This window comes from Serinus canaria, chromosome 4 (genome assembly GCF_022539315.1).
Source record: "Serinus canaria isolate serCan28SL12 chromosome 4, serCan2020, whole genome shotgun sequence".
Classification (NCBI taxonomy): domain Eukaryota; kingdom Metazoa; phylum Chordata; class Aves; order Passeriformes; family Fringillidae; genus Serinus; species Serinus canaria.
In genome coordinates this window covers 4258093-4282745 of record NC_066317.1, presented here as the reverse complement: position 1 = coordinate 4282745, position 24653 = coordinate 4258093, and the positions used below count along the sequence as shown (strand labels likewise).

Sequence of the window (24653 nt, the reverse complement as noted above, 5' to 3'; positions counted from 1 at the left end):
TTGGGTTTTTTTTTTTTTTTTTATTTTGTTTTTTGAGACAGACCATTTTTTTAGCAAAATTTGAATCAAATTGAAATAATTTGAACCAAATAAAAATTTGAATTTTTATTGCTGGACCTGTGGCTGTGGAGATTATAGCAGGTGAGATGGGAGATGTAGCAAGATAAATTACTACATGAAGAGAATTTGGGAAAGAAGACTTAGAAGAGATTTGAAAAAGATTTACTGCTTCTTATTTGCTCAGAAGAATATTTCTTCCTTCTGTGCATAAGTATAATGAATAGAAATTTAGCTTGATTCTTTACTGACTGAGAAGGGGGAATTGGAAACTTGTAGAAAATGCAGTGGGTTGGCTTCCAGCACAGCCCAGCTGGACTGGGGTTTGTTTGTTTGTTTGTGTTGTCTAAACACTCAGCCTTTCCTTCCCTTGCATGCCTGGTGCCTCTGGCTTTCTAGCCCTCCCTTAGCCATTGCAGGCTTCTGTGGAGTTGTGTGATTAGTCCTTTAGTTGATGCCCTTGGTTCCACTGAGAGTGTTCTTTGCTTCCTTGTCTTTTCCCTAGATGGAAGCACTGGGCCAGCTGAGCCTGAGAGAGGCAGAAAGGGCTCTCAAACACCTGAATCTATGAGTCAGTCCAGAGGCCCTCTTCTATTCAGAGACCTTCCACAAAACTCTGCTGTGAAAGAATAACAGCTTTACCAAGGGGTGAGTTTGAGCTCTAATTTATATAATAATTAATGATACACAAAGAAGTTAGGGGAGGCTTTGGCCAGGTCTTCTGTAGCTTCTGTGGAGAAATGAAGCTGTTTTACACCACTTATATTGCTTTCCTTTAAATTCATGTATATTGATACTTCCTCCTTGCTTCTTGCTTTCCATGCCTGGCACTTGAAAGTGAGATATTTGAATTGTGGCTCAGTTGTGTGGTGTTTTGTTTGCATGCAGATAGCCCAGGCTGAGGGACGAGGCAGAAGACAGATTGGTCTGCTGGTGTTGTCTCCAGTTTCCATCTCTCTGAAGTAAAGAATTAGAACTTGTGTAGCCAAACTTGTACAAAGCTGATACCTAAAGCAGCTCTTGTTGAGGGCTGAGTGCAGGAGGGCCATGAGGCTGGGCAGTTGTCATTCTCCCCTGGACTGAAGCAGACACAAGTTGTGACGTGGTGAGGTAGCACTGTGGTCCAGTGGCAGAACAACCCTGGGTTCAGGCTCTGCCTGCTGATCTTTCCCCCAAAACCTGATGCCCCTGCAAACTTCCTGGTGTGCCAGTGCTCTGAAAGCCTCAACCACTGGGCAGACACCCAGTTACTAAAAATCCTGATTGCTGGCATCTGTATTCAAGGCAGGAGACAGCCCCTTCCTATGAACAGCCCACGTAGTTTGCAGCCACTCTCCTGCCTTCACTGTGCAGGGGGGTTTATCTTTACTAGAAACAGTAGCTTGAAAGTGACCTTCATACTTACTGAAAGCAGCAGAGTGCTTGGCTGTGACTCATGGAAGGAGCCCAGGTATTGGGGAATGATAGCATTTCCCTCTGCTGCTTGGTCCAGCAGTTAAACCAAGCCTGGTTCTCTGTCAGGTACCACATTGAAGGTGATGTGTGTGCTGGCTCTGTCCCTGCCAGAATCCAGAATGAATCAAAAGCTCCAAAACCACTGCTGGCTGCTGAAAGCTGCTGTGTTGGGCTTCAGAGTGAAGCCTCATGCTCTGGTGTGTGTGTCATTTCAGTTTTAGGATTACAAATCCAGTTTGGATCGTGAGCCTCCAGCTGAAATAAAAGCCCTTATTTTTTTTTCCTGTAGTTGTATTGCCTCCTTGAGGGATCCTTGGGCTCCCTCTTTACTGAGATCTTTGATGATTTTTGCCTCCTGTGATGTTCACTGGTGCTATACTTCAGTAGGAAATCCCCTTTTTTTAAAAAAAAAAGCCTTGTGATGAGTCACTGCTGCTGTTTGCTTCAAACTGAAGGGGGTTCCAACTATGAAATTGTATTATTGCTAAAATAGAATCCTGTTCCATTGCGTAGGTAGCAGCTGAAAGCAGAGAAAAGTCTGGGGGAGTTGTAGGGTGAGCAAGCAGTGTTGCTGCTAATTTGTTTACTAGGGGTCTAATGGCAATTCCAGTAACAAGTAAGCAGCTTAGGAGTCTGGTAGAGCAAAACCCATCTCTAGCTGAAAAGCAGTTTTGTATCTCTGAAGCTGAGCATAAAGAAGCAAAAAAGAGCCCCAAACCATAATAGTTTGTGTGTTTCTAGCAAAGGATATTAAAATCCATTCAGCAAGAGGCATAGTTTGCTTTGAGCTTTTTTGTGTGTCTGTATATGTTCATTAGGGATTCAAAATTGAATTGCTTTAAGAATGATTCTTTTAGACGTGGAAGATTGCTTTCAATTTTGTTCCCTCATTAGAAATCTATCCTCATATCTATATTACTGTCGGTTTAGCCCTGCTGCTTTAAGCTGCAATGTTCTGAAACCATAGTCTATCACTTTCTTTCATCTGAAGTAACTGCTGCAGAACTCTGTCATGCTGGAGTTTTGACCAATTTCCAAATCCCTGTGTGTGCATAGAGGAGATGGAAATTGTAATTTGAGGCAGGCTTTGGTCCTGTCAAGGATGCAGGTAATCCAGGTCTACCCTCTGAATGCTGACTTTGCACCCTCTTTCAGCTCTGGATTTCCTTCCTTGTTTTGAGAGTTCACCTGAGAACTGTGGCAGGATACAGCAAAACAACCCCCCCAAATTACAAAAGGCACCGTTTAAAGGCATTTTGTATCAATGTGTTCAGCATTAAGGTTTTGAAGGTTGTAGTTAGTGAGCATTGAAAAGGACCACGAGGCTGCTGATGGCACCACAGTAACACTTGAATTTCAAGAGTCTCACTACTGGTTTTACAGCATATTGCTGGAAAGGAAATAAGTTAATAAAAGCCACAAAGATGTACAATTTCCCATAGCCTTTGACTAATGCTGTAAGACAGAGAGCAGTTTAAAAAACACCCTGAGCTGAAGGTGGGGGGATTTCCTTGGGAAGAGTACTTGGAAATGGCCTTGCTCTGAACCAGACTGGGAGACAGTCAGTTCCTAACTTCCTGACAGGAGTTCCAGTGCTGAATGGGAGGACACAGCTCCATCCCTCAACCCCCAAAATGCTTTTGGATTAGCATCTCTTCAAAGGTATTTCCTGCTGAAGATTCAGAATCCCATAGCAATGCTCTATGATGTCTGATTTGCTTGGCTGCATTCCTTTCAGGTAACAGGACAATATGTGAATATGCTTTTAGGAGTTTAGGTTGAACTAACCTTGAATGCTTGCAAGATTTACAAGTATTGATCTGTCAGACTCACAGGCACTCTGCTGTGGTTTAAGGCTTCCTTCTAAATAGGGTGCACAGAGAACTACAGAAGCTTAGAGTAAGGTCATGATTAATAGGTAGATAAATATCCCTCCATTATAAAACAATCCTCAGTGTTTAATGTTTTTCTTAGGTTATAATTGCTGGGGAAGTACATAAGGGAAGCAGAACTTTCTTTGCTACAACATTTCAGTGCTCCAATAACTTGTTTTTTCTTTTTTTTTCTTCCTAAAGGAAAATAGAAAAGAAAAAAAAACCACTTTATCTCCACTTCAGCAAATGGCTTTTCCTTACATAATTTATAAAAATTAATCATTTTAACAACTTTTTTTCTTTGCTGTTCAAAGAAGTTTTACATTTTTCTTGATTGTTCCCCAATGCCTATACACCGCCTCTGTCTATGTTTTATGAGTAAAATCTAAATAACACAAGGGTACATTTTCCATAAAATTAAGGTCATATGAGGTGGAAATAGCAGCCTAAGATCAGGAGTTCCTTCATTTTTATAGTCCTTTTGGTTGGTAACAGGAAACAGCTCTAAGGCTGTTGGCTTGTAGGATATATAGGAGTGTTTGCCTTTATGGATTTGTGTGTGTGTCTACAGGCTTATGTGATGGAGAGCTGCCTTAGGAATATTTGGATCTGGCTTCTAACAGCCAGGGAGCTCTCTCTTGTGTGGTTATTAGCTTTACCACACACTTGGAGAACAATATTGCAGAGTTGCAAGCAGATATTACTCTTGATTTCACAAAAAGGGAAAATTAGATTCATATGCTTCATTGGGGAGGTGGGGCAGACAACTTCTGCTTCAGTGCTATGGAGAATGCTGGTGCTTGTGGAAAGGTCACCAGATCCTGCAGAGAGGCTGGGGAAGAGGACGACTCTCATGTGAAATGTAGATGTGTCACATCTCCCCACCTTCCTCTCCTCCAAAGTGCCTTTCCTCCTGTCCACCAACAGCCAGGACACCTCCTCTGAGACAGCCTCACTTCTCTTTGCCCTTGGTCAGCTGCAAACCCAGGTAGAAGCATCTTTCTTTATTCAGCCACCTGTACTGAGGGCAAACAACACTATTTCTCACTGGGTACATCTGGGTTTTTTCCTTTCTTCCTTTTCTTCTTTTGGTTCTTTTTTCCTTTTGTTTTTGACCCAGACTTATGTTGTTGTCTATCACCTGATTTCATTCTCAGCCCTGTCTGTGCAGGTATTCACTGTTCTGGGTGAACATAGTAGCTCATTGCATTCCTTGCTGCTGAGACAAAAATCAGAGAGCAGAGAAACTTCATTTTTGTGGTAGATCAAGTTGTTGAGAAAATTCTGAGTCCTTTGGGACCTGTGTCTGATTTTATTTTTGTAGCTCAGCCAAGAAATAGCAAAAGGCAGGGAAGTATCTGCAACTTACAGGTTTGGCAGTCCCTGAATCTGGGTGAAAATGTTTGCTTCCTGCAAAAATACCATATCTCCATGTAGTAAAGGTCACTTTTCTGTCAAACCACTAAACATTGCTTTAAGATGTCATTGACGTAGAGAGTAGTAAATTTAGAGTAGCTCCAGGGCTGACTTTTCTCTCTTAGTAATTAGCAAGCAGGTGAAATTGTGTATGCATAGGGAAGAAATCTCTCAGATGTTGGTGCAGAAAGAGAAAATGCTTTCTTGGAGGATTTAGACACTGCTTAAAATTAGGTTTAATTCCAATTTGGACCAGAATTTAAACTCTGCAGTTCTTCAGTAAAAAATGTAGTGGTAGAGACCAGTGGTTGGGAAACCAGCTCAAGGTGGCCCTATTGCCAAGAAAAAAGTTTTGTAGTCAAACCTTCCTGACACGAAGCTGCACCCTTGAAGTTTGTGGGATTGACACATGTGATGGAAGGGATGTTCCCACAAACACAAAAAAGGGATGTTCCCATGATCCCACAAACTTCGTTCCTGCTGGAACCTGCTGCTGGCTTGTGTAAAGCCTGTTTTTTGATGTTTTGTCAACTTCATGAGCATCTTCAGGAAAATCCAGTGAAATAGCATGATATATTTGAGTAGAAGCAAAGAATTCATAGAATCATCATCTAATACCACATAAAGGAGCTGTGACATTTCCAATTTTTCCAAAAGGAAGTAAGATTTTGTTGTGGGTGGTCTTCTGTTCACAGCTAAGCAGTAAAACCCCACAGTGAGCAGGAACAAAATGGGTGGGAAGTGCCTTGACTTTTAATACATCTCAGGCAAAAGCTGTTTTAGTCCAAATTAAAATCAAAGCAGTTCACTAAAATTTAAGGTAGAGCTGGGCAGCAGCATCTCCCTCCCTCAGAAAGCCACTCCTGTGAGCACAAAAATATATTTTAATAGTGTATGAAGAGTGGATAAGAGAGAAGTTCACCTTAAATTGTTTAGTTTACCTCAAAAATTTAACAGCTGAACTGGTTGTCTCACTGCTGCTTCTTGATCTGGCGCATGTGAACCTGTTCAAGACATAGGTAACTGAAAAAGAGCAGCCAACCTACTTGTGAGTGAAGCAGAAGAGAGAATTTTAGCTTGAGAGAGCCCTGAGTGCGTGGGAGCAGTTCTCATTCGTGCACCAGAGAGAGGAGGACAGCTGCAGACAGCCAGGGAGAAAGGAAGGCTTGTGTGGAGGACAGCAGGCTGCCTGGTTCCAGAACAATCAGCAGAACAATCTCCTAACACCCTAAGTGTGGAATCAAAATGTCAACTTCATGCTAAATCTCAGAACATTCCTGAGCAGCAAATCTGTCTTAAGTTGCCTCGCCAGAATACTGGAGTCTCCAAGTGTTTTGAGCACTATTGGAATTGCTTTTTCTTTCCCCCCAGTCTTCTTTCTTCTTTGTAGGGCTCTTTTCTCTCCTGAATAATACTTAGATGTCAATTAAGCCCTTTACAAGTCACCAAGGATCTGGTACTTTAAGCTGTTGTCTTTGCATTATATTAAATTTTCTCTAGCTCATTTCCTTATTTTTCCCCTATGGGAAGCCCCTAAACAAGCAGTTCTTCAGTGGACAATAAAATAATTTGATTGGCAGCCATCCAACCTGGCCTTTTTCTAGATAAGTGGTTTGGGTATGCCTGAGATCCAATGAAATTTTTACTATTCAGTTTTGTGTGGTGTAGCCAAAGGGGTTTTCTTCTTCTGAATGGGGGCAGTGGGAAAGTCAGGTAAAAAGGTGATTTCTGCTGCACCCCCACAGTTTTCCACTGGAGGTTAAAAGAAAGGGTTCCCCCTTCAAATTTTCCATTGACTGCTTTTCTCTGCCTCCACCCAACACTTTGTTGTGCCTGCCTTGCTGTGCTGAAAATGTCAATACTTTCATATCACCAATGTTTACAGGAGGTAAAAAAGAAAACCCTCTAATTGTTTGAGTCAGGAGGGCTGTGAAGCTGCTGTTAACAGGAAAGGAAGGGCCCACATGTTCATCTCCTCTTCTCTGGAAGCAGGAAGGATGCTGTGCCCAGATGGAGCATCACATCCCTGCCTGTGCCTGCTTTGGGCATGGCTGGTGCTTGGAGTAGCCCAGCAGAACAGGAAATGTCCAGGCTCAGAAGGACTCCAGTTCAAATATTTGTGGTTTGCATTTTATTCAGGGGATGTTTCCCAGAATCAATTCTCACCTTTGGTCACTTCTTTCAGCTCATGGGATGGCGTAAGGCACCTGACCCTAAAGCCTTAACAGTCCTGGCTTTGCCTTGTCCTGCATGAGGAGGAAAGTGGCTATTCCTGGTGTCCCTGGCAGAAACCACAGTGGTTCTGTTGAACAGGTGATGGATAATAAACCCAGGAGCTGCACACATGCAGAATTTTAGTTTAGCCCCATCATGGTGGAGCTGTCAGATGCTGACAAAATCACAGCCATGCCCTGAACTATTTCCAGTCCCATTGCAATTAAGCATGTTGGTTGGTCCAGAGGTGAAAGCTGTGTTGAAGTGCAGTGAAAGCCAAAAACACAGAAGGCTAAATTCACTGTATTCTGTGTGAATGCATTGCTGAGTAATATTTAATGCTATTCCCTTCTTATTCAGTCATCCAGTGGGAAAAGCATTTTTCTTCAGAGGATTACCTCTTGGCTTTGATTCCTTTTGCTGCTTGGATTTGAGTATGTGTCACTCACCTCCCAACACTTTGCTACTGAGCCTTTTCTGGGTTTCAAACGTCCCCTGTCGAGGCTGTTCAGCTTTTTATAAATGCTTATGTAAAATTAAACAAGAGGTCAGGGCAAGAACAAGTGACTGATGTGGAGCTGAGTGTATAGGATGTTGTTCTGAGAAGTGGAAGATGTTGATGCTGTTGCATTTTTTTTAATTTATTTTAAGCAGGCAGCCAGTAAATCTGAGCTCTTGTTGGTAAATGTGTGAGCCATCAAACTGAAGTCATGAGTATTTTATCTGAGAAAGTGACAGTAAATGCTTCATATGGAGTGGAACACTATTGCAAAAGACTGGAGAAATCACCCTGCATCTCCAGTAGTTAAACAGGAGGTATAAACACAGTAAAACTCCCTTCAGGAAAAGGCAGGGGAAATAACTGGACCTTGGTTTCCTACATCCTGATCCTGGCCTGTTGTTTCCTCTCTTAGAATTGCAAATGCCTGCAGAATAGTTTTGTTTGAACAAACCTGCAGTGAATTGAACTTGAATTTGCAAATGACTGTTGGTGTGCATGTGAGGAGCTGAGTAAGTGCTTTGACAGAAAAAGCTGCACCCTGCTCTCCTGAGCAACTGAGACATTTCTGCTAGAAGGATGGGAATGCTCTCAGGGAGTTACATCACCAGTGTTACAGCAGGAGTCTCCTAAAAATCTCAGCAGGGTTTTTAGTCCTCGCTGCAGAGCTGCACAGGTTTTGTTGTCATCAAAACCGAAACTGATACACCAATCAGTCTTAGAGATGAGTGTTTTTCTGAGCTTGCCTATCGTGAATCTCTCACTTCTAGGTGACAGCACGATAATTTTTATCATCTGTGAAACTTGACTAATCGACTCCTGTGTGCAGTGGGCTCTAGCCTGGAATGAATGGTAGATTCTTGAAAATGCTGCATCACTTCTTGTCTGGTGAAGGGGAGACATTTCTGCAGCCTTTACCTCTGTAAGCACTCTTCCTCAGAATGAAAATCAGATATGATAGGGAGGTGTTTCTGGTCAGGGGCAGAGCTGAATGTCACTGCTGATGAGGAGACTGTAGCTGGTCAAACAGAGCACTGATTCTGTAAGGGAAACCTTTAGAATAAATTCTCAATAAAAATACATTCCTAGAAACGGCTCCCTGACCTATTTGCCCCTTACAGTAAATTCTTCTGCTTCTAGATTTGATATTTGTGTTCTATTCAGTTTGAGTTGATGCAGCTTTTCCACCGTGCCAGACCACCACTTTTCCCACAGAGCAGCTCTCGCGTGGGTGAAGCGTTGTGTCACTGTTCCGTGCTAATCTGGGGAATGAGAGGGAATCCTCTGTGGTCTCTTACAAGCAGTGCTTTCAAGTAGATCTGTGTGGGCTGTGTTTGAGAGAGATGAATGTGCACTCAGTGCTAGAATGACTTTAGGAAAGGGGTTTCCCTTAAGCCTGGGGTGTAGGTTAAACCTTGAGATATATATACACAGATACACTTATGCCTCCAAACCACTTAGTTCTCATTTGATTCAGGGAGCCTTACTTTGAGACTGAGATGTCCTAACCTGGCAGTGCAGAGACAGACACCTTCCCTAAATATGGTGAGTAACAGCTGCATTCATTGGAAATCTGTACAGGTAGGTCTCTTCCTAGCCTCAGAGTGAAGTCATGTGCCTCTTTTCCCTTCCCATCTACCAAAAAGACCTGAAATCCAAAACCTGGTGTTTTAAAAGTGTATTTTTTCCTAAGTGGCTTTGTAATTTCTTCCTACTCTTTATATAGAATGACTATAGGGATGTTCTATTTACTTTTCCTGAATAAAGTTAGACAATGAAGAGTACAGCAATAGTAAAGGTTATATTGCCATATATATTACTATGTTAAACAGGTATTATTTACCCCAATTATTTTGGGGTTAATTTACTGGTACAAAGATTCAGTGCACCTATACTGGGTTTGACCAAAATCCTTCTTTTTGAAAAAGGTTTCTGCTGAGAATTTGGCAAGTTTCATCTGTTTTGTGAAGTTTGGGATGTTCCCTGAGCTTCTGACTCTGCCTGGAGCAGGCACAGGATTCCCTTAGGCAGTTCAAGCATTAGGACATCTACTACAAATTATTTTCTATAGTCCACATAGCATTTGAGAATGGGCTAGGTGATATTTTCCTTACCTTGTGGCTGTAAATTGGTATTGAAGCTGCACCTCAGAAGTTTTGATGCATCCTAACCTTGAGTTAGGAATACTCGGAGCTGCAGTATTACAACTTCCTTTTCCCAGGTGGTGTTTGCTGCCAGAGGGCACACTCCTGTTTGTTCTGTGGCATCTGTAGGAGCTCTAGACTGTTCTACCTCCCTCCCAAAATGGAGCAGAAGTTCTCATCTTCCTTGGCTCAGTTCTGGATCCTCAGGACAATGTGATATGCTGCTGGCACAGTCCAAATTTCTGGCAGCAGCAGTACCACATGTCCAGAATGTGGGAGTGCTGGAATGTGTGGAAAGCAGCATGTGCTTCTGAGTTGTGTAGGACTGGTGTTCCTGCCAGTCAAGAAATGCCAATGATTTTTTGCTACTGGCTGGTTGGATTGTTCCTACCTTTCTGTGAGCTCTTCTTTGTTTCTTTCTCTTTTGTTCGTTTTGTGGTTTGTTGTGGGGTTTTGTTTGTTTGTTTGTTTGTTTGCTTGTTTGTTTTTGTCCTGGGATTTTGAAGTTTGTTTGGAGGGCATGAATCTTACATAGAACAGAGCTGCATTCCTCTTCTAAATCAACTCTTCTTGTCCTCTTGCTGTTAAACTTCCCTTCTTTTTGGTGCATTGCTTTTTGTAGCAAGGGCTGCCTCTGCCTTTTTTACGGACACGTGGCTCCTCTACCTGCAGCATTCTCCTTTCTGTTACTTTTTATATTCCACCCCCTTATACTGCACAGATTTGATTCCAAAGTCATGGATTTGATACTTCTTAACTTTTATCTCTTGCTTTGTATTGTACAAGCAAGTTTTGTCCTTTCCTGTCAGGACATCAGTTTCACTGCAGTGACATCTCTATGAAAAATTCTTCAGCAAAAGCCCCACATTTTGGGTGCTATCAATTAATATCATAGTTATTAATCTTGCTTTTATCCTGCAGCATTTTTCCTTTTCACTTCTGTATTTTATCTTTCTGAAAGCTTCCTATCCATGCTTTTGTAGTGAATAATAATAAAAAACCCATTTTTTTACTATATTATTTTCATTTGACATTTAACAAATAAGTAAGTACTTCCTTCCCATCTTGCCCACCTCCAAATAATTTGTTGAGCAAATTAAAGTTAGACCCAGATAATGAGAAAATAGCATTGAAACTATATTAATTGTTGAGGGCTTTGTTTTTTCAAAATATTATGTAGTTAAAAAAAAATAATTTGTATTGTATTAACAATTTGCTTCCACAGAAATTGTGTACAGTAAGTGTGCAAAAAGTATCATGGACTTTGTACCCAGACCTCTGTGCACTACTTGGCTCTAGCTGAACTGAACATTTGCCATGAAGACAAGATTTCTTCTAAATGTATTAAAAATGAGGAGTCTCATTTTGAACAGGAGAAGTACTGAGGGTGTTTTGAGGTAGGCTGTGTGTGACTTTGATGGCTTAGTGAGATGATCTTTGCAACTTCCTCTGGTCACTTCTTATGTGACTCTTTTGCATGTTGGAAGTGTGGTCATGATATTTTTGGCACTGAGCTCGTGTTTTGTGGCCTTTCAAATGAGTCTGTGTGCTTTAAACTCACTTGTGCAGGTGCCTGTGTGGAGTGGCTGACATGGTAAGCCAAATGTAAATGTGTAAAATGTAAAATGTGTGTCACCCAAGGCTGAGAACAGCTCTGGTGGCTTTTTGGTGGCATCTGTGTACTTGATTTCAACTTGAAGAAAGGATTTAAACTCATTGAGGAATCATCTTCTGACTTTTAGATCTTCTCAATTCTTCAGTCCAAAGATGCTTAGAAATTTGCTGATTGGCAAAAGGAAAAACATACCTGCAAATTGTTACTTGAACTGGAACTGAGACAAATCAATTGTTGTACTGATTTTGAATAAGGTCCTGTTGTTTAAAGCAGTGTTTTGCACTCACCACTGACATGAACTGGTGTGTCAAGAGGAGCATTTTCTCAAACCCAGTATGGGGGAGCACAGCCCACACTGTTTATGAAGTTGTGGATATCACAGCTCCATGGGAGGGCATCTGGGAATTAAGTTCTTTGCAGGGATTGCTGCTCAAAATCTGCTGTTACCTTAATAAAGGAGAATTGTACTTAACATGGAGATCAGCTCAAGGTATTCAGCATTAAATCTTCCTGCATCACACAGGGCAGGTACCAGTTTCATTTTGTCCAAATTCAATTAGGCAAGACAGAACTATCTACTCTACTATCTATCTACTCTAGGAAAATATCTACTCTTTATTTTTGACTAAAATCAAGTTTTGGATTTAAAATTTTGGTTAGAAACTGTCTTAAAATTTCAGCACTTTATCAGGAAATAGCAGGGGGAGGAGACAATTGGCGGATCTTGCTGTGTTTGTGGCTTTTTCTAGGCAACATTTGTGTGTATGAAGCTGCATTTTCAGCAAAGGGCAGACAGACATGCAGGGTAATGGCTGGCTCAGGTGCAGCTCTGAGAGCCAAACCTGAGAATATCTAGGTAGGGGGAGATGGTAGAAATGTTCTGTGTTTGATTTCTTCATCAAAAAAGTCTTGAAGGCTTTATTCCTGTTTTAGATTAGTTTCAGTGAGTGTTGCTTTAGGCTCTCTTTCATCAAATGCTCTTTTATGTCTCAGGTTGTTCTTCCATTTTGATCACATTTACTGTAATAATACATTTCTCCTTCCCACTCCTCCTACACCACAGCCACACACAAATAATGTGTAACCTGCTGGGTTGTTTATCAACAGCACTGGTGATGGTGATTGTTCCACTTTGTTTTGGAGCTATTTTGCAATCTGGGTAATGCTTAAAGGAGGCAAATTTACAGCTTCCCCAACAGAAAAATGTGTATTACTGGAAAGGTAACTTATGAGTGGGTTTATTCCTTTTGTGAATTTTGTCAGCATGTACTTTAATTTATTTGGCATATTGTTTCTTTTCTGTTCTCTCTACTGGGACAATGTCTGGTGATGGTGGTGATCTATAAAATTGACCCATGGAGTTGATCTAGGCAGGAAAACCAAATCAAACATCTCATTTTCCCTTTTCTGTGCTTTTAGTCTGGCTCATCTCTGGCATTTATTTTACATTGCATTCCTACAAAATATTGCTTTCGTACAAGTTAAATAAAAGTGAATTACTGGGCAAGTATGGGTAAAATGAGCAAGGGTTTTGAAACATCAGATGCTCTTGAGCTAGAACTAGACTTGGGGAAAGAAAAAGAGAATGGAGCAAGAGCAGTGCAGGATTTAACATTTACAATAAGGATGTTTGTGAAAAGCACTTTGGAAAATATTTGGAAACATCAGTGTGATGAGTGCCTCTCTGGTTGTAATCAATTTTACAGTTAAGATTTCATTAGGATTAGTGAGTCTCATTGTCCTTCTTGAACAATGTATTTTTTTTCATCCCCAAATGTGTTTTTTCTATGTGGGAAACTTGTTTTTAATGCAAATTAATACTCCAGCCAAACAAGTGCCTTTTTGACCTATTCTGGGTGTATCTACAAAATACTTAAGGCTTGGAGCCGTGATAAATTTGGTGGGTGAGCACCAAGGAAATTCTGCACACTTTTTAACAAACATTTCCAATTATTGCAAAACCCCATAAATCTGTGAGCAGGACTGATTCTGTTTTACTTCAGGGTGTTCCTGTTCTTAAAAGCCTTGACAGAAAGCAGAAAATTTATGCAATTCTGGGCAATCCTTACATGACCATTACAACCCTCTTTTTTACAGAGCCTTAATTCTTTGAAGTAGCTGAATTTTATCCATCTAGGCTTCAGTCTGCCAGATCTAATAAAAACCTACAGCATTACCCTGCATATTATGATTGTCAAAACTTCTGATTGTCCTAATAACAAACACTTGCACGGGGCACAAGGACTGGGTTGCGTCTCTTTGGTTCAGGTTCTCAAGTGGAGATTTGGATTTTAGCTGCAAAATCTGCATATGACTAAGAGTCAGGAGATCTGCACAACCTCCCCCACCCCAGCAGTGTGAGCAGCAGGGCTTCTGCAGAAATGCATGTTTGTGCTGCCTGGGTGTGCAGCTGGGCCATGCAGGGATGCGGGACTCGTCAGCTCTTAGCAGCTTTTTCTGTGTTTGCCTGGCTCAGTGGAGCAGGGACACAGGAAACCCAGAGTGCCCTCACTGCAGCCCCAGAGAGCTCCCCAGCAGGGCCCCCAAATCTGGCTCACACTGCAGAACCAGGAAAGAAAAGAACTGAATGAATATTTTTGTTCATTCACTACTGCTTTTCTCCTTTCCAGTTTTTTATTATGTTGCTTGCTTCTTACATGACTTTACCAACATGGGTGTCATATTTTCAGTAACATTTAACCTGCATCCTTTTCATGTGGGCTTCAATACTGTGCCCAGCTTTGCAAATACATCTGAAACTCTTGAAATGTCAAAGCTCAGTGGGACAAATTAGGGCTGGAGTAGCAGTCTGAATTCTGTGGTGTTCTGGGTCAGTGGTTTTTTTTTTTTTTTTTCATTCTGCTTCCTTTTAGTTGTTTTGCTTTTTGTTGTTGTTGTTTCAGTGACAGTGGAGTGTTCATTCCAGGTCAGTGTTTTTCAAATTTTATAGTTTTTAGTCAGGCAGATGCAGGCCAAGTTCAGGCACTCCAAAATAAGGCTTAATCCTCACTAGTCCCCCGTGTCTGCTGCTCCCATTGAAATCAATCAAATGCAGCTTTCCATACTTCAACGTGATTGTGTTATGATTAAACAGACACTCATAAAACTCAGACAAGCTGGAATCAAGTTTCACATGCAACTGAATTGACTTTTTTTTCCTTAATAGGATCCTTGTAATTAGTGATTACCAGATGCATTTAGAACGTGTGAAACGCCTGCAGGAATTGGAATTAAGAAGGCAGGGGGGATGCCAAACACCTCAGATCTTCTGATGGCAACCTTTCATTTTAAATTTCTGCCCTGCACATAGATGAAGCAGCATGGTTTCCATAAAATGTTCAGCTGTGGTTTCACATTAAGTTGATGTTACCAATAAGGAGAGTGACTTGTAATTGAAAACTGATTTGCTTATAAATAGCAGGTTTAGCTCTGGATGGCTCCCCTCTTCATTTCAGTGGTCACCTTCTTGTCCTTAGGATAGGTCTGATGAAACCTGGCAATTTTCAGTTCTAGCAATTACCGTAATGATGTTGTTTGATCTAAAGAGAAGAATAAGGCTTCTGGACTCCTTTTCTGATGAGCTAGAGGTGTCTGAGGAAACATCCCCAGGGCTGTCACCAGCCTGCAGCACAGGAGCAGAATGTTTCCTCTGGATGAGGTGATGTTGGCTCACTCTTTGTACAGGGTCTTCTTCCACTTGAGATGGAGAGGTGGTGCTTGCTTTTTTTCATGTTTGGAGTTCTAATTCAAAATCTCCAGTTTCAAGGGAGTATCTTAATGTGGACTGCTTACTGTTACCCTGTAGCAGCACTTTTCTCTGGGAGCTTGGTTTGGGATTTTTGATTTGTCTCTCTTCTCTTTGGAAATGCAGTGCTGGAGAGTAACTTGCCTGACCAGAGGGAAGCTTGTTAGGAGCTTGTAGAGTGCTTGAAAAACACACTCATTCTCAATAACTTACATGTGGCTCCTTTTCTCTCCAAGTGCTTTAGATCAGAGTCATTACTCAAATTCTCTTAATTTGGGGGCAGTTGTTTTATTGGGCACTTCCATGAAGCATAGGAATTTTTTGGACAGTGTGAGGACACGCTTGAATTCAAGAGTATGAAAAATAATTGATCCTTTTAGGATGATTAATAAAAGCCCTTTTTGCAACCCTTCTAATGTTCCTGCAACTGCTGGCAGCTTTGTTCCTTGGGTAGATTTTTGTCACAGCAGCCAGAGATTGTTATTGCTCCTGCCCTTGCAGAACTGTCCCTGACACAGTGGTAGACTTAACAGAGTTTGGTGCTGGGAAGGAGGAAGTAGATTCCTGGCTTGCTTGTCAACCATTTGTAGTTCATGAAGAATAAAATAGAAATACAAGACACTGTTACCTGTTCCCATTGTAATTGGTTACTTTACTTTTTCTTCTTAGATTGTTGATTTTTTTCCTTCCCCTTAAATGCTCTTTTTTTCTCCTTCCCTGTTCCCAATAGATTCACTGTGAGGAGCTCAAAATGAAGAAGAAAGGTGAAGAGGATTGCATGGAGCTGTGCCCCCATCAGTGTGTTGAGATGGAAAGGTACTGTGTTAATGTTACATGGAAAAACTCCTTTTTAAAATTTTTTTGGGCACCTGCAGTTTCACAAGGTACTGTTAGTCCTACTGCTGACACTGAGAGTATTAAGTGTGATGCAGTGAGTGTCCTCTGCCTTTCAGCTGAGGCTGCCTGGCAGCCACCACAGGCAAGGAGCTGATCTGACTTCAAGAGCTGGTTGTCCCCTGTCAGCTACTGTATATTACATTTCCTGGCTGCATTTCCAAATGGTTTTCATCTGCCTGTCCTGCTTGTGCTGTTAGATCACTGCAAATACCTCAGCTCTGTGTGGTAGACGCTGACTCCAGTGAATCATGGGCTTGTTTTCCTCCAAAGGCTCAGCCCAGCTGTGAGCCCAGCTGTGAGCCCAGCTCAGCAGGGCATGGGTGAAGCACCCCCATCCTGGCCCAGGCTGAAGCAGGAGGCACAATGGGCTGCTTGTGGTGATGCCTGATTTGAAAAGAGAGCAGTGGTGTCAAGTACCAGTTAGAAATGTCAGCTCTGTGCAATTGCACTGCATCAGAGTCACAGCTTTCCAGAGGAACGAGCGCATGGAAGACATGAACAGACTCGTGGGGCTCCAGCTGAATATGCAGGGCAAGCAGGCAATCCAGAAGGGGCCAAGGGAGGGACACCATTCCAAAAAGGCATGTACTGAGGCCAGCAAAGTGCCCTGACAGGGGCACAAGCTTTTCTAGGTGTTGATCTCCTCAGAAAAAGAGCGAGCACTTGAAAACATCTCTATTTGCCTCCCTTCGTGTCCTTTCAGCTTTCAGTTCTTTCAACACGTTCCTGCCACCTCCCCACAGCTTTCTGCATGTGTGCCTTTCAGTGGGGGAGTTCATCTGCTCAGGCAGCACGTGCTGCTTGGTGGCTCTGCTTGGCCAAGCTTTCCAACTGATTGATTTTCTGGGCAAAAAATCAATTCCCTTTCCCCTGGTGATCCACACGCAGCTACGTGAGGCCTTGGGGATGGGTCTGGGTGACAGTGCCCCATTTGCTGCCTCTCCAGGGAGGCAGCTGTCTGCAACTCACTCAGGGCTCATTTGAAGCCTGAGAAAGTTGGTGGAAAGAATTGAATTGGCTTTCCTGAGGTTTGAATGCAGCCCAAATGCTGTCCATCAGGAAGACAGTCAATGTCTTGGTAATATAACGAAGTGGAAGATCCAAGGGAAAGGGGGATGATGCTCTTTTCCTGATGTACAAGCTGTATAGAGCACAGGAGTGAGGGAGCAGCGTGGAAACTCCCCAAGGGACAGGAATATCCAAGCACAGAGGGAACAGCACCATGTGATAAGTAACATCATTTAATGCAGCACAACAGCCACGGTCCTCTTGCATGCAACAAATTTCCTGAGGGGAGCAGTCAAACACAGAGGCACTGGGTGCCTGTCTATCAGTAGCTTTCCTTCTCCTCACTGAGCTGAGATGGATTATAGGTGCTGCTTCACTTAATCACTGGGTCCCCTCTTTTGGTTTGTTTTTTTTTTTTTTGGCTTGTTTTCTGAGAAAACCAGATGTGTTTCCATTAAGAACATGCCCCCCTTTTGTTGTCATTGGTGTAATTCTTAAAATTAAGCAAAAGTATTAAGGAATAATTGTTTCTGCTCACATTAACAACACACAGCTTCTCCAGATGTGGCATTTGACAGCCCAACAGCTGCTGGCTATTAAATGTGCCTTAAAAGGCCCATTCCTTTGTCATAAAGGGAACAGAAGTGTAGGGACGTTTATGGGGTGAGAGGCAGATGTTTTGGCTACATCAGATTCGAGGGAAAATTTTAAGTGGTTTCTCTGCTATGGTCACAGTGCATGTTTTAACCCCTATCACACACCTTATGGAGCTCTCTTCTTGGCACTGGGCTGAGATTATTCCTAATGCCACACTGACCTGTGGGACATCTCACTCTGAAGACAGAGCAGTTCTGCCAGGTAGATCTCAGTTGGTGCTTGGCTGGCTTTCCAGCTATGCTTCTTGAAACACTGGATAAATTTTCGGGGCTGAAACTCAGGTTAAAATATTAGGCTAGAAACAATTTCAAATAATGTGTTGCTGCTTTTTTTTTCCCCCTAAACTCTCTTTTTAAGTATCTACTCTTAATCATCAAAGGCAGGTGTTCTTTTTGTGTTTGTCCCAGCACAGTATGTTTTATGCCCAATAAACTATTTTTTATGGTGGTACATGTGAGGTGGAACATGGAATGAGTGGAGCTCAATTTCAAAAGTTCTGGCTCAAATTTCCAAGCCTAGACTTTGAGTAGAGTGTTGAGTACTGGAATAGCACCACTGGTCCTTAGGGAGCTGCACCACTTTTTAACTATTCCATATCAGCTCAGAGTCTGCTGAACTTCTAAGAGCTTACAGGGCTGCAAAATTTTTTTTCAGTGACAAAAGTATTTTTGTTTTCTCGGCAAAATTTTGAACTTCCTATTGCTTACTGGACTGGAAATTCTTTGCTGTTTTTCAGTCTTAACTGGAGAAGATTTCAATATAAAAATCCTAATGTATTTGCATGAAAAAAATAAATCTAAGAGTTCTACAAAACTGAATTAAAAAGAGAGAAAAAGTTCTGCAAAATTACATGGAACATAAGAGAATAGGCTTGTTCTAGAGATAAACTGTCATTTTTAAGGAATTATATCCCTATTTTTATTCCTATTTTAAGTCTATTTCTAGAGCAAGTTAGATTAAATATTCTGTAACTCAATCTGATTCTCCCCCTTATTCTACAGGCCTTTTTCTGGTATGAAGTCTATTATCATAAATAAGGGAAATATTAGCTGAAACAATTTGTCTTGAAATTTGGCACATTTTAAATTTATCTGACTAGTTCTTTCTCCATAATTCAAATGCAGAAGTTTCTTTTTTTTCCATGAATTTACTTCCTAGGCTTAGCCAAACAAGAATCCTGCATCCCAAATGCCCACCCAAGGGGATGAAGCACATGTTTTACCATTAAGCTCTGGAATTGATTTCCCATCAAAATATGGCTCCATGGTGTTGGCGTCTGGCTGTAAATCCTGACTTAAAGCCTTTTTTCACAATTGTTTATGGTGTGTATTTGTGCTTTCAGCACCACAAGAGAATGACCCCAGCACACCAGCCTTGAAATTAATATTTAAAATAGAATTATATGGCTTTGGTATTAGTACTGTGCCACAAATGCCTCGGGACACCTTGTAGGTATGTCCATTGTTGCCCTGTAACTGCTACGAGCAAGGAATAATGCCAGGTTCCAGTAAAAAACAGGGAGAGCCAAGAGATGCAAAACTGGGACTCTTAGGGACCTTCTACCTTCTTATTTGAGGGACTTCTGTTATTCAGCCTTCAATCTATGCTACTCAAACCCAAAGCATGGGGCAGGTCGTGTTCTCACTCTGCACTTTAAACTGGAATTGCTGTAAAAAGTATGCAATCATTTATGAAAAAACAATCATTATTACTTAGAGCATTACACTATTATAAATAATATCAGAAATTATAAATAGGTAGGCCAGTGGAGCCTCATAATTGAAGTGGTGCAAAGATGTACCATGGGGCAAGAAGTGGAAACCATTTTCAAGGCAGCAAGCTGAACAGGTGGGAGAAATGAAAATAGCTTTAGTGGAGTGCACAGTGAAATTCTGCATGGATATAATAACTTGAAAACCCGAGGGAATATGCCTAATTTTTTATTCTTGGAGGACATGGCTTTTCAGATCTGACATGGAAATTATGAGGAAGGTTGGGCTCTCTTCTTTCCCTGCAAGCTGCTAAAAGTTGTGCTGGGACACCAGCTTCCTTCAAGACATCTGTGCCTTCTGCTTCCATGTCAATATCTTAATTTTTCAAAAAAGGAAATTTTGCAACTAACTCAAAGTCTACAAAGAAGAGTTAACATTCTAATCTTTTATTGCCTCCTGCAGCAATCACAGCTTGCTAAGAGTTCTACATAACTTTTAGTAGCTTTTATAGGTTTTGTAGTTTTTATATCTTTGTATACTTTTAAAAGCTTAAGCTGATAGAAGAGTTATGCTTTGTCTTGTATAACCACAGAAAAATGCTTTGAGTATTTTCTGACAAATTTTAATTGTGCAGAGGTGTACCTGTGAAGTCCAGGAAACCAAAAGCAGTTTTGAAAACTGTTCTGTGCAGAATCTGAATGCTGTGTGCCCTCTAGAGCTCTCTGGGGGAAGCTCTGCTAGTCAGCTTTTCTTGGTCTGGGGTAACTCCTAATCAGGAGTCCCTTGATGTATTTGAGCACTCAGAGCATCTGTGTGCTCTGAAAATCCAGATTCTACATCAGATCTACACAGCAGATCTGAATGATGTTCTAGCTCACCATAAATGTATCCTTCTGATTATCCAGGTGGCTGATAATAAAGTACAGATAAATGCAGTAATAGTTCCTCAGTCTAAAAATGAAGTCACTTTCTGACTTTCATGATAGTCTTCAAACACAGAGGAGAAATTGGTTTGTAGAGATCTGAGCCTTTTGTAGTTCTCTTTCTTTTACCCAGGCACAGCTGGGTCCTGCTCTTGCCCAGGTAAGTCCAGAAAGAGGAATGTAGGGACAGACAAGGGTAGGAGCAGCCAGAGGTGATTATCATTTACAGCTACAACATCAAACTGTGGTGAGCAGAGGAATAAGCACTTCCTGGCTGAAAAAATATATTAAAAGCCAACCCCCCATGTTTATGGGGTATTTCTCAGCTTGGTTCATGCTCTGACCTCAGGAGGTTGTGGTCACGCATCTCCACTTGCAGTGGCTGAACCAGCAGCAGAGCTGAGTGCAGCCTTCCTGAGCATTTGCTGCTGCACTCCTGCCCCATTGCTGCTCATCTTTCACAGTCCCCAGGGCTGCACCCAGGCATTGCTCCTTTATTCTGAGCATTTTTTTCTTAGGCTTCGCTGCTTCATTTGGCTTAAAAGAGTTTGGAAGCACTGGCTACTCTGCCCGAGCTGGGGGAATAGGCTGTGCCGGCAGCTGGGGGTGGTGAATTGCAGCAGCGAGTGGCTGCTTCCGTGCTGTGGCTTTTCAGTTCTGAGCAGCCCCGGAGGCAGCGAGGGCTCTGCCCAGGGCATGTGCACCTCTGCTGCACAAAGCTGTCTCAGACAGCATCAGGAGCTGGAGTCCAAATGGGCTGGAGGTGCTGTTTTCCATGGAAGTGCACTTGAGAGTGCAGAGTGCTTGCTCTGCCTGCTGCTTGAGATACGGGAACCTCAGCAAAGAATGGCTTAGAAAAAGTGCCACTTGCCCTGGTTTATCCAGGATTTTGCAACATTTAGCCAGCCAGAGGAGGGCTGGATTTCTGTCGCGGGGTTGTTTCCTCTCTCAGTTTTCTCCTTGAGCTGCCCCGCGGTGCCCGTGCTGCTGCTGGGGCTCACCTGGCACCCACGCACAGCTGAGCCTTTGGAACCCCCCACCAACCCTCAGAGCTCCTGCACCACCGTGGGGCTCATGAAAACGTGCCTTGGGAAGGTCTTGCTTTTCATCCTCATGGCCATGAAAGTACAGCTTATCTAACTACCAGCAGCAAGTCAAAAAAAACCCCAAACAACCTAACTCTAGAATTTTATTAGCCTGTATTTGCTACTCTTGGTATTTTATTTCCTCTTGAAAATGATTTTGTATCCATGCTTAGTGAAAATACATTTCTGCTATGGTCTCTGTGTTTTAAATATGGAGCATTAAATGAATCATTCTGTGCTATCAGCATGAAATTCACCACACTTACTTACTGTTATGATTAAGAAAAATGGGTTTGTTTGTTGGGCAATTTTATCAATTTCACTTCAAGAGTTTCCTCAGAACCTGCGGTCCAGTCCCTGAGGATTGCCGGTCTAAACTTCAGGAAGTATAATTGACCAACTCCTACAGCTTTCAGTTTTTCTGATGATTCAAATATTTTCTCTTGAAATCAAGAAATAATCTTGCTATAACACATTGGTGATTTTTTTTTGGAGCCTTGCAGTTTGCTTTCTGGTCACGCATTAATTATATTTAAAATTGGTTTAAATTGTTTAGGCAATGATGTCTAAGCTTGCAAAAGAGATTAATCTTTCTTGATAACTTGTGTTGATCTAGGAGATTTAGGGGCTTGTGCTAGTTGTATCTCAGTTAATTATCTGGAAGTCACATTCCACCATGACAGTGTATCAGGTGAATCAGCCCTAGTTGCAAGTTTGTTCTGTGAATTTGGAACAAACCCTGATGTGCACCTAAGTCCTGCATGTCCTTAGCAGAGAGACTGAAAGAAAATAATTTTCCACAAAAAAAAAAAATTAAGTGTTCTCAACAGACCAATTTTTTTTACAAGATGTGAATGTTTTTAAAAAGAATTTTCAAGGGAAAAAAAATTTGAAAATGCATGTCAGGTGTCTGCTACGAAGTGTTAGAGAAAACAAAATGTGCCATTAAAAGACTTTGTGAACTTTGAGACTTTTGAACTCAAAAGGCTTTGAGCACCTAGTTTTGGAGTTCTAAACCCATTCAACTGTTCTGATTGCATTTTGCTGAAGCTGAATTTAAAACACTTGGAACTGTGAGTGAGTGAGGTTTAGGGCACATGGTGGTCTTCATATAATCCCCAAAAGTGTTGATTTGGATTTTGTAGGTGAAAAGTGGTCAAATTGATAAAGGCTTCTTGTGTAAGTATTTTAAATCAATGTCTGCCACAAAGCACATGGAGATTGTGTGTCACTGCCCTGGTGCTCTCTGCTTGTGTTACCAGGAAGGAAAGGAGCTGGAGCCTGGTGCAGGACCAGCTCTGTTCTCACATTCAGAAGAAAGCCTCAAATTCTGGTGTGAAGTTTAACATTGCTTTTTCTTCCCAAGCAGGTGTGAAAGTAAAGAGCTGGATGTTGAAATAAGGAACCTGATAGGGAAGAGCAACACTTTGGAGTCGTGTCATGAGCCCAAACCTCTTGCCCAAGAGAGGCTGAGCCCTCAGAGAACTTCGTGTTCCCTTAAGGTAATCACAGTGTGCTTTTGCAATGTTTATCTGCCAGGAAAGAACTTTCAGGGGATGTTCTCTGTGGGGCTTGACTATGCATGAAACTTTAGGATTTCTGAAATGATGCAATGAACTTGCTACACATTTTTTTTCCTGATATAGCTACACTCTGGTATGAGGAAGAGTGACTGAGAAGGTGCATTTTATAGAGCTTTCAAAGGTCAGCTAAACCCACTGGTTATTATCCTAAGTGTCAAACCCTGCAGCCAGATGTACCTTTTGGATAACACAGATCCTTAAAACACTCAAAACCCTCAAAACACTGTCATTTTTGATGCATTTGCAAGTTCTGATCTAGCTGGGAATGAGCAGAGGTGTGGGACACAAAGAGCTGTGCAAGTGTCAGAAAGGCTTTCAGATGAATAGGAAGAGAGGAGAAGGAAAACGATGATGATTCAAACCCACCCTTCTGTGGTATTGCAAACAGAAAATCGTAAGCCACCTGCTAAGGCAATTGTCTTTGCCTGCAGTGAAGCAGTGGTTAACAAGCCTGACAGAAACTTGTTCTGGGTTTCCCTCTCAGTTTCACTCCTCTCCCCTGAATTAGCGAGAATAGAAGGAATTTCCCCGTTTTCCACTAGCTAGGAACAGGAGGAGGGAGGGGAGGAGAGGAGAGGAGTGATTAAACCGTGAATGATCCACCTGCAAGGGATGGCGCTCCTACCTGTGTGACTCCAGGGGAGCGGGGATGGGGAAAGAGAGCTCTGGAGGCTGCACGCCGAGGCACGATGCAGGAAACTGGTGAGGAGGTAAAAGGGAGATGACTCTCTTCTACGAAATCCGAAATTACACACAGCTCCTTTCACATGCAAACCGCCGTGTCCAGAATGACTCATGACCTCGGGGCACGGAGTTGAGCCGAGCCTAAGGAGACGCCGCAGGGTCAGACCTGTGGGCTTAGAAACCAGTGGGGGAGAGAGAAGCCACAGGGAGGGATGGGGATTCCCGGAGCCGGGGGAGAAACGAGCGTGGCGAAGCATAAGTAAATGCAGAACCAAGCTGTGAAATTACAAGCCACAAATGATCCATGGAAATCCACATGTTAGCCTCTTTCCAGCAGAAGGAGACCCAGGAAAGGTTTTGGGGGATATGGGCAATGTGAGGAGGAAAGAGAAAGGATGTGGGGTCCAGCACCCCCTCAGAAAGGGACCTGGACCCTTTCTGAGGGGTGCTGCAATGCTTCACACAGGAGACTGTGGCAGTATTTCATCTGTAGTGCTCTTATGCTCTCTGCATTTATAGCCCTTCTTGCCTGTAAAGTGTGTGTGTGTGGTTTTCAGAGTTAAAAGAGGGACACTTCATGGTATTTCTGCACTAGACACATGCTGGCTGTTTTTTATTTATATTTCCAAGTCAGGCAGGTTTTCACTTGTCTGGGTATTGAGCTGGGCTTCAAGTGAGTGACAGCTTGTCAGTCCTGTTGAGCTTCAACAACCTCAGTGTAAGGTGCTAGGAGTACCTGTCTTGGATTGTGTGTTTTGGGAAAGGAGGTCATAGTTTTAACACCTAGTAAAATTTGTGAAGATTATGAAATAATGCTAAAAAAAACCCCACACCAGAAAATAACTGTTTGGGAAATTAAGCTGATTAGGACTTAAAAAGAGGGGCAAATGAAATGTTTAAGAGTTAGGAAAAAGTAAATAATGAAACAAAAGTGTACCCCTCCATATAGTGTCAGTTATTCATCAGGAAGTTATTTGTCAGAGACAGCAGGTCATTTTCATTCTGTAACTTTTGCTGGAGTGAGGAGTACAAATTGTACTCTGCAGAATGGCATTTCAGTCGGACCTTAAATCATATGAAGACTA

At 42.1% G+C, this 24653-nt stretch overlaps 1 protein-coding gene across 4 annotated transcripts in view; it reads left to right on the top strand.

Annotated features, from left to right (window-relative positions):
* Positions 1-24653, top strand: part of TNIP3 (TNFAIP3 interacting protein 3) — a 49731-nt gene that overhangs the window by 1344 nt on the left and 23734 nt on the right. Inside the window, exons 2-4 of one of the 4 annotated variants that reach the window (XM_050974092.1) lie at positions 563-705; positions 15750-15835; positions 22671-22803. In XM_050974092.1, coding sequence (XP_050830049.1) covers positions 15771-15835; positions 22671-22803 — 198 coding nt within the window. In that variant the 5' untranslated portion in view covers positions 563-705; positions 15750-15770. Of the gene's footprint in view, positions 1-553; positions 706-8934; positions 9061-9984; positions 10057-15749; positions 15836-22670; positions 22804-24653 lie in introns of those variants that run through there. The other 3 variants (XM_050974093.1, XM_030238727.2, XM_018921131.3) reach the window with 3 other exon arrangements.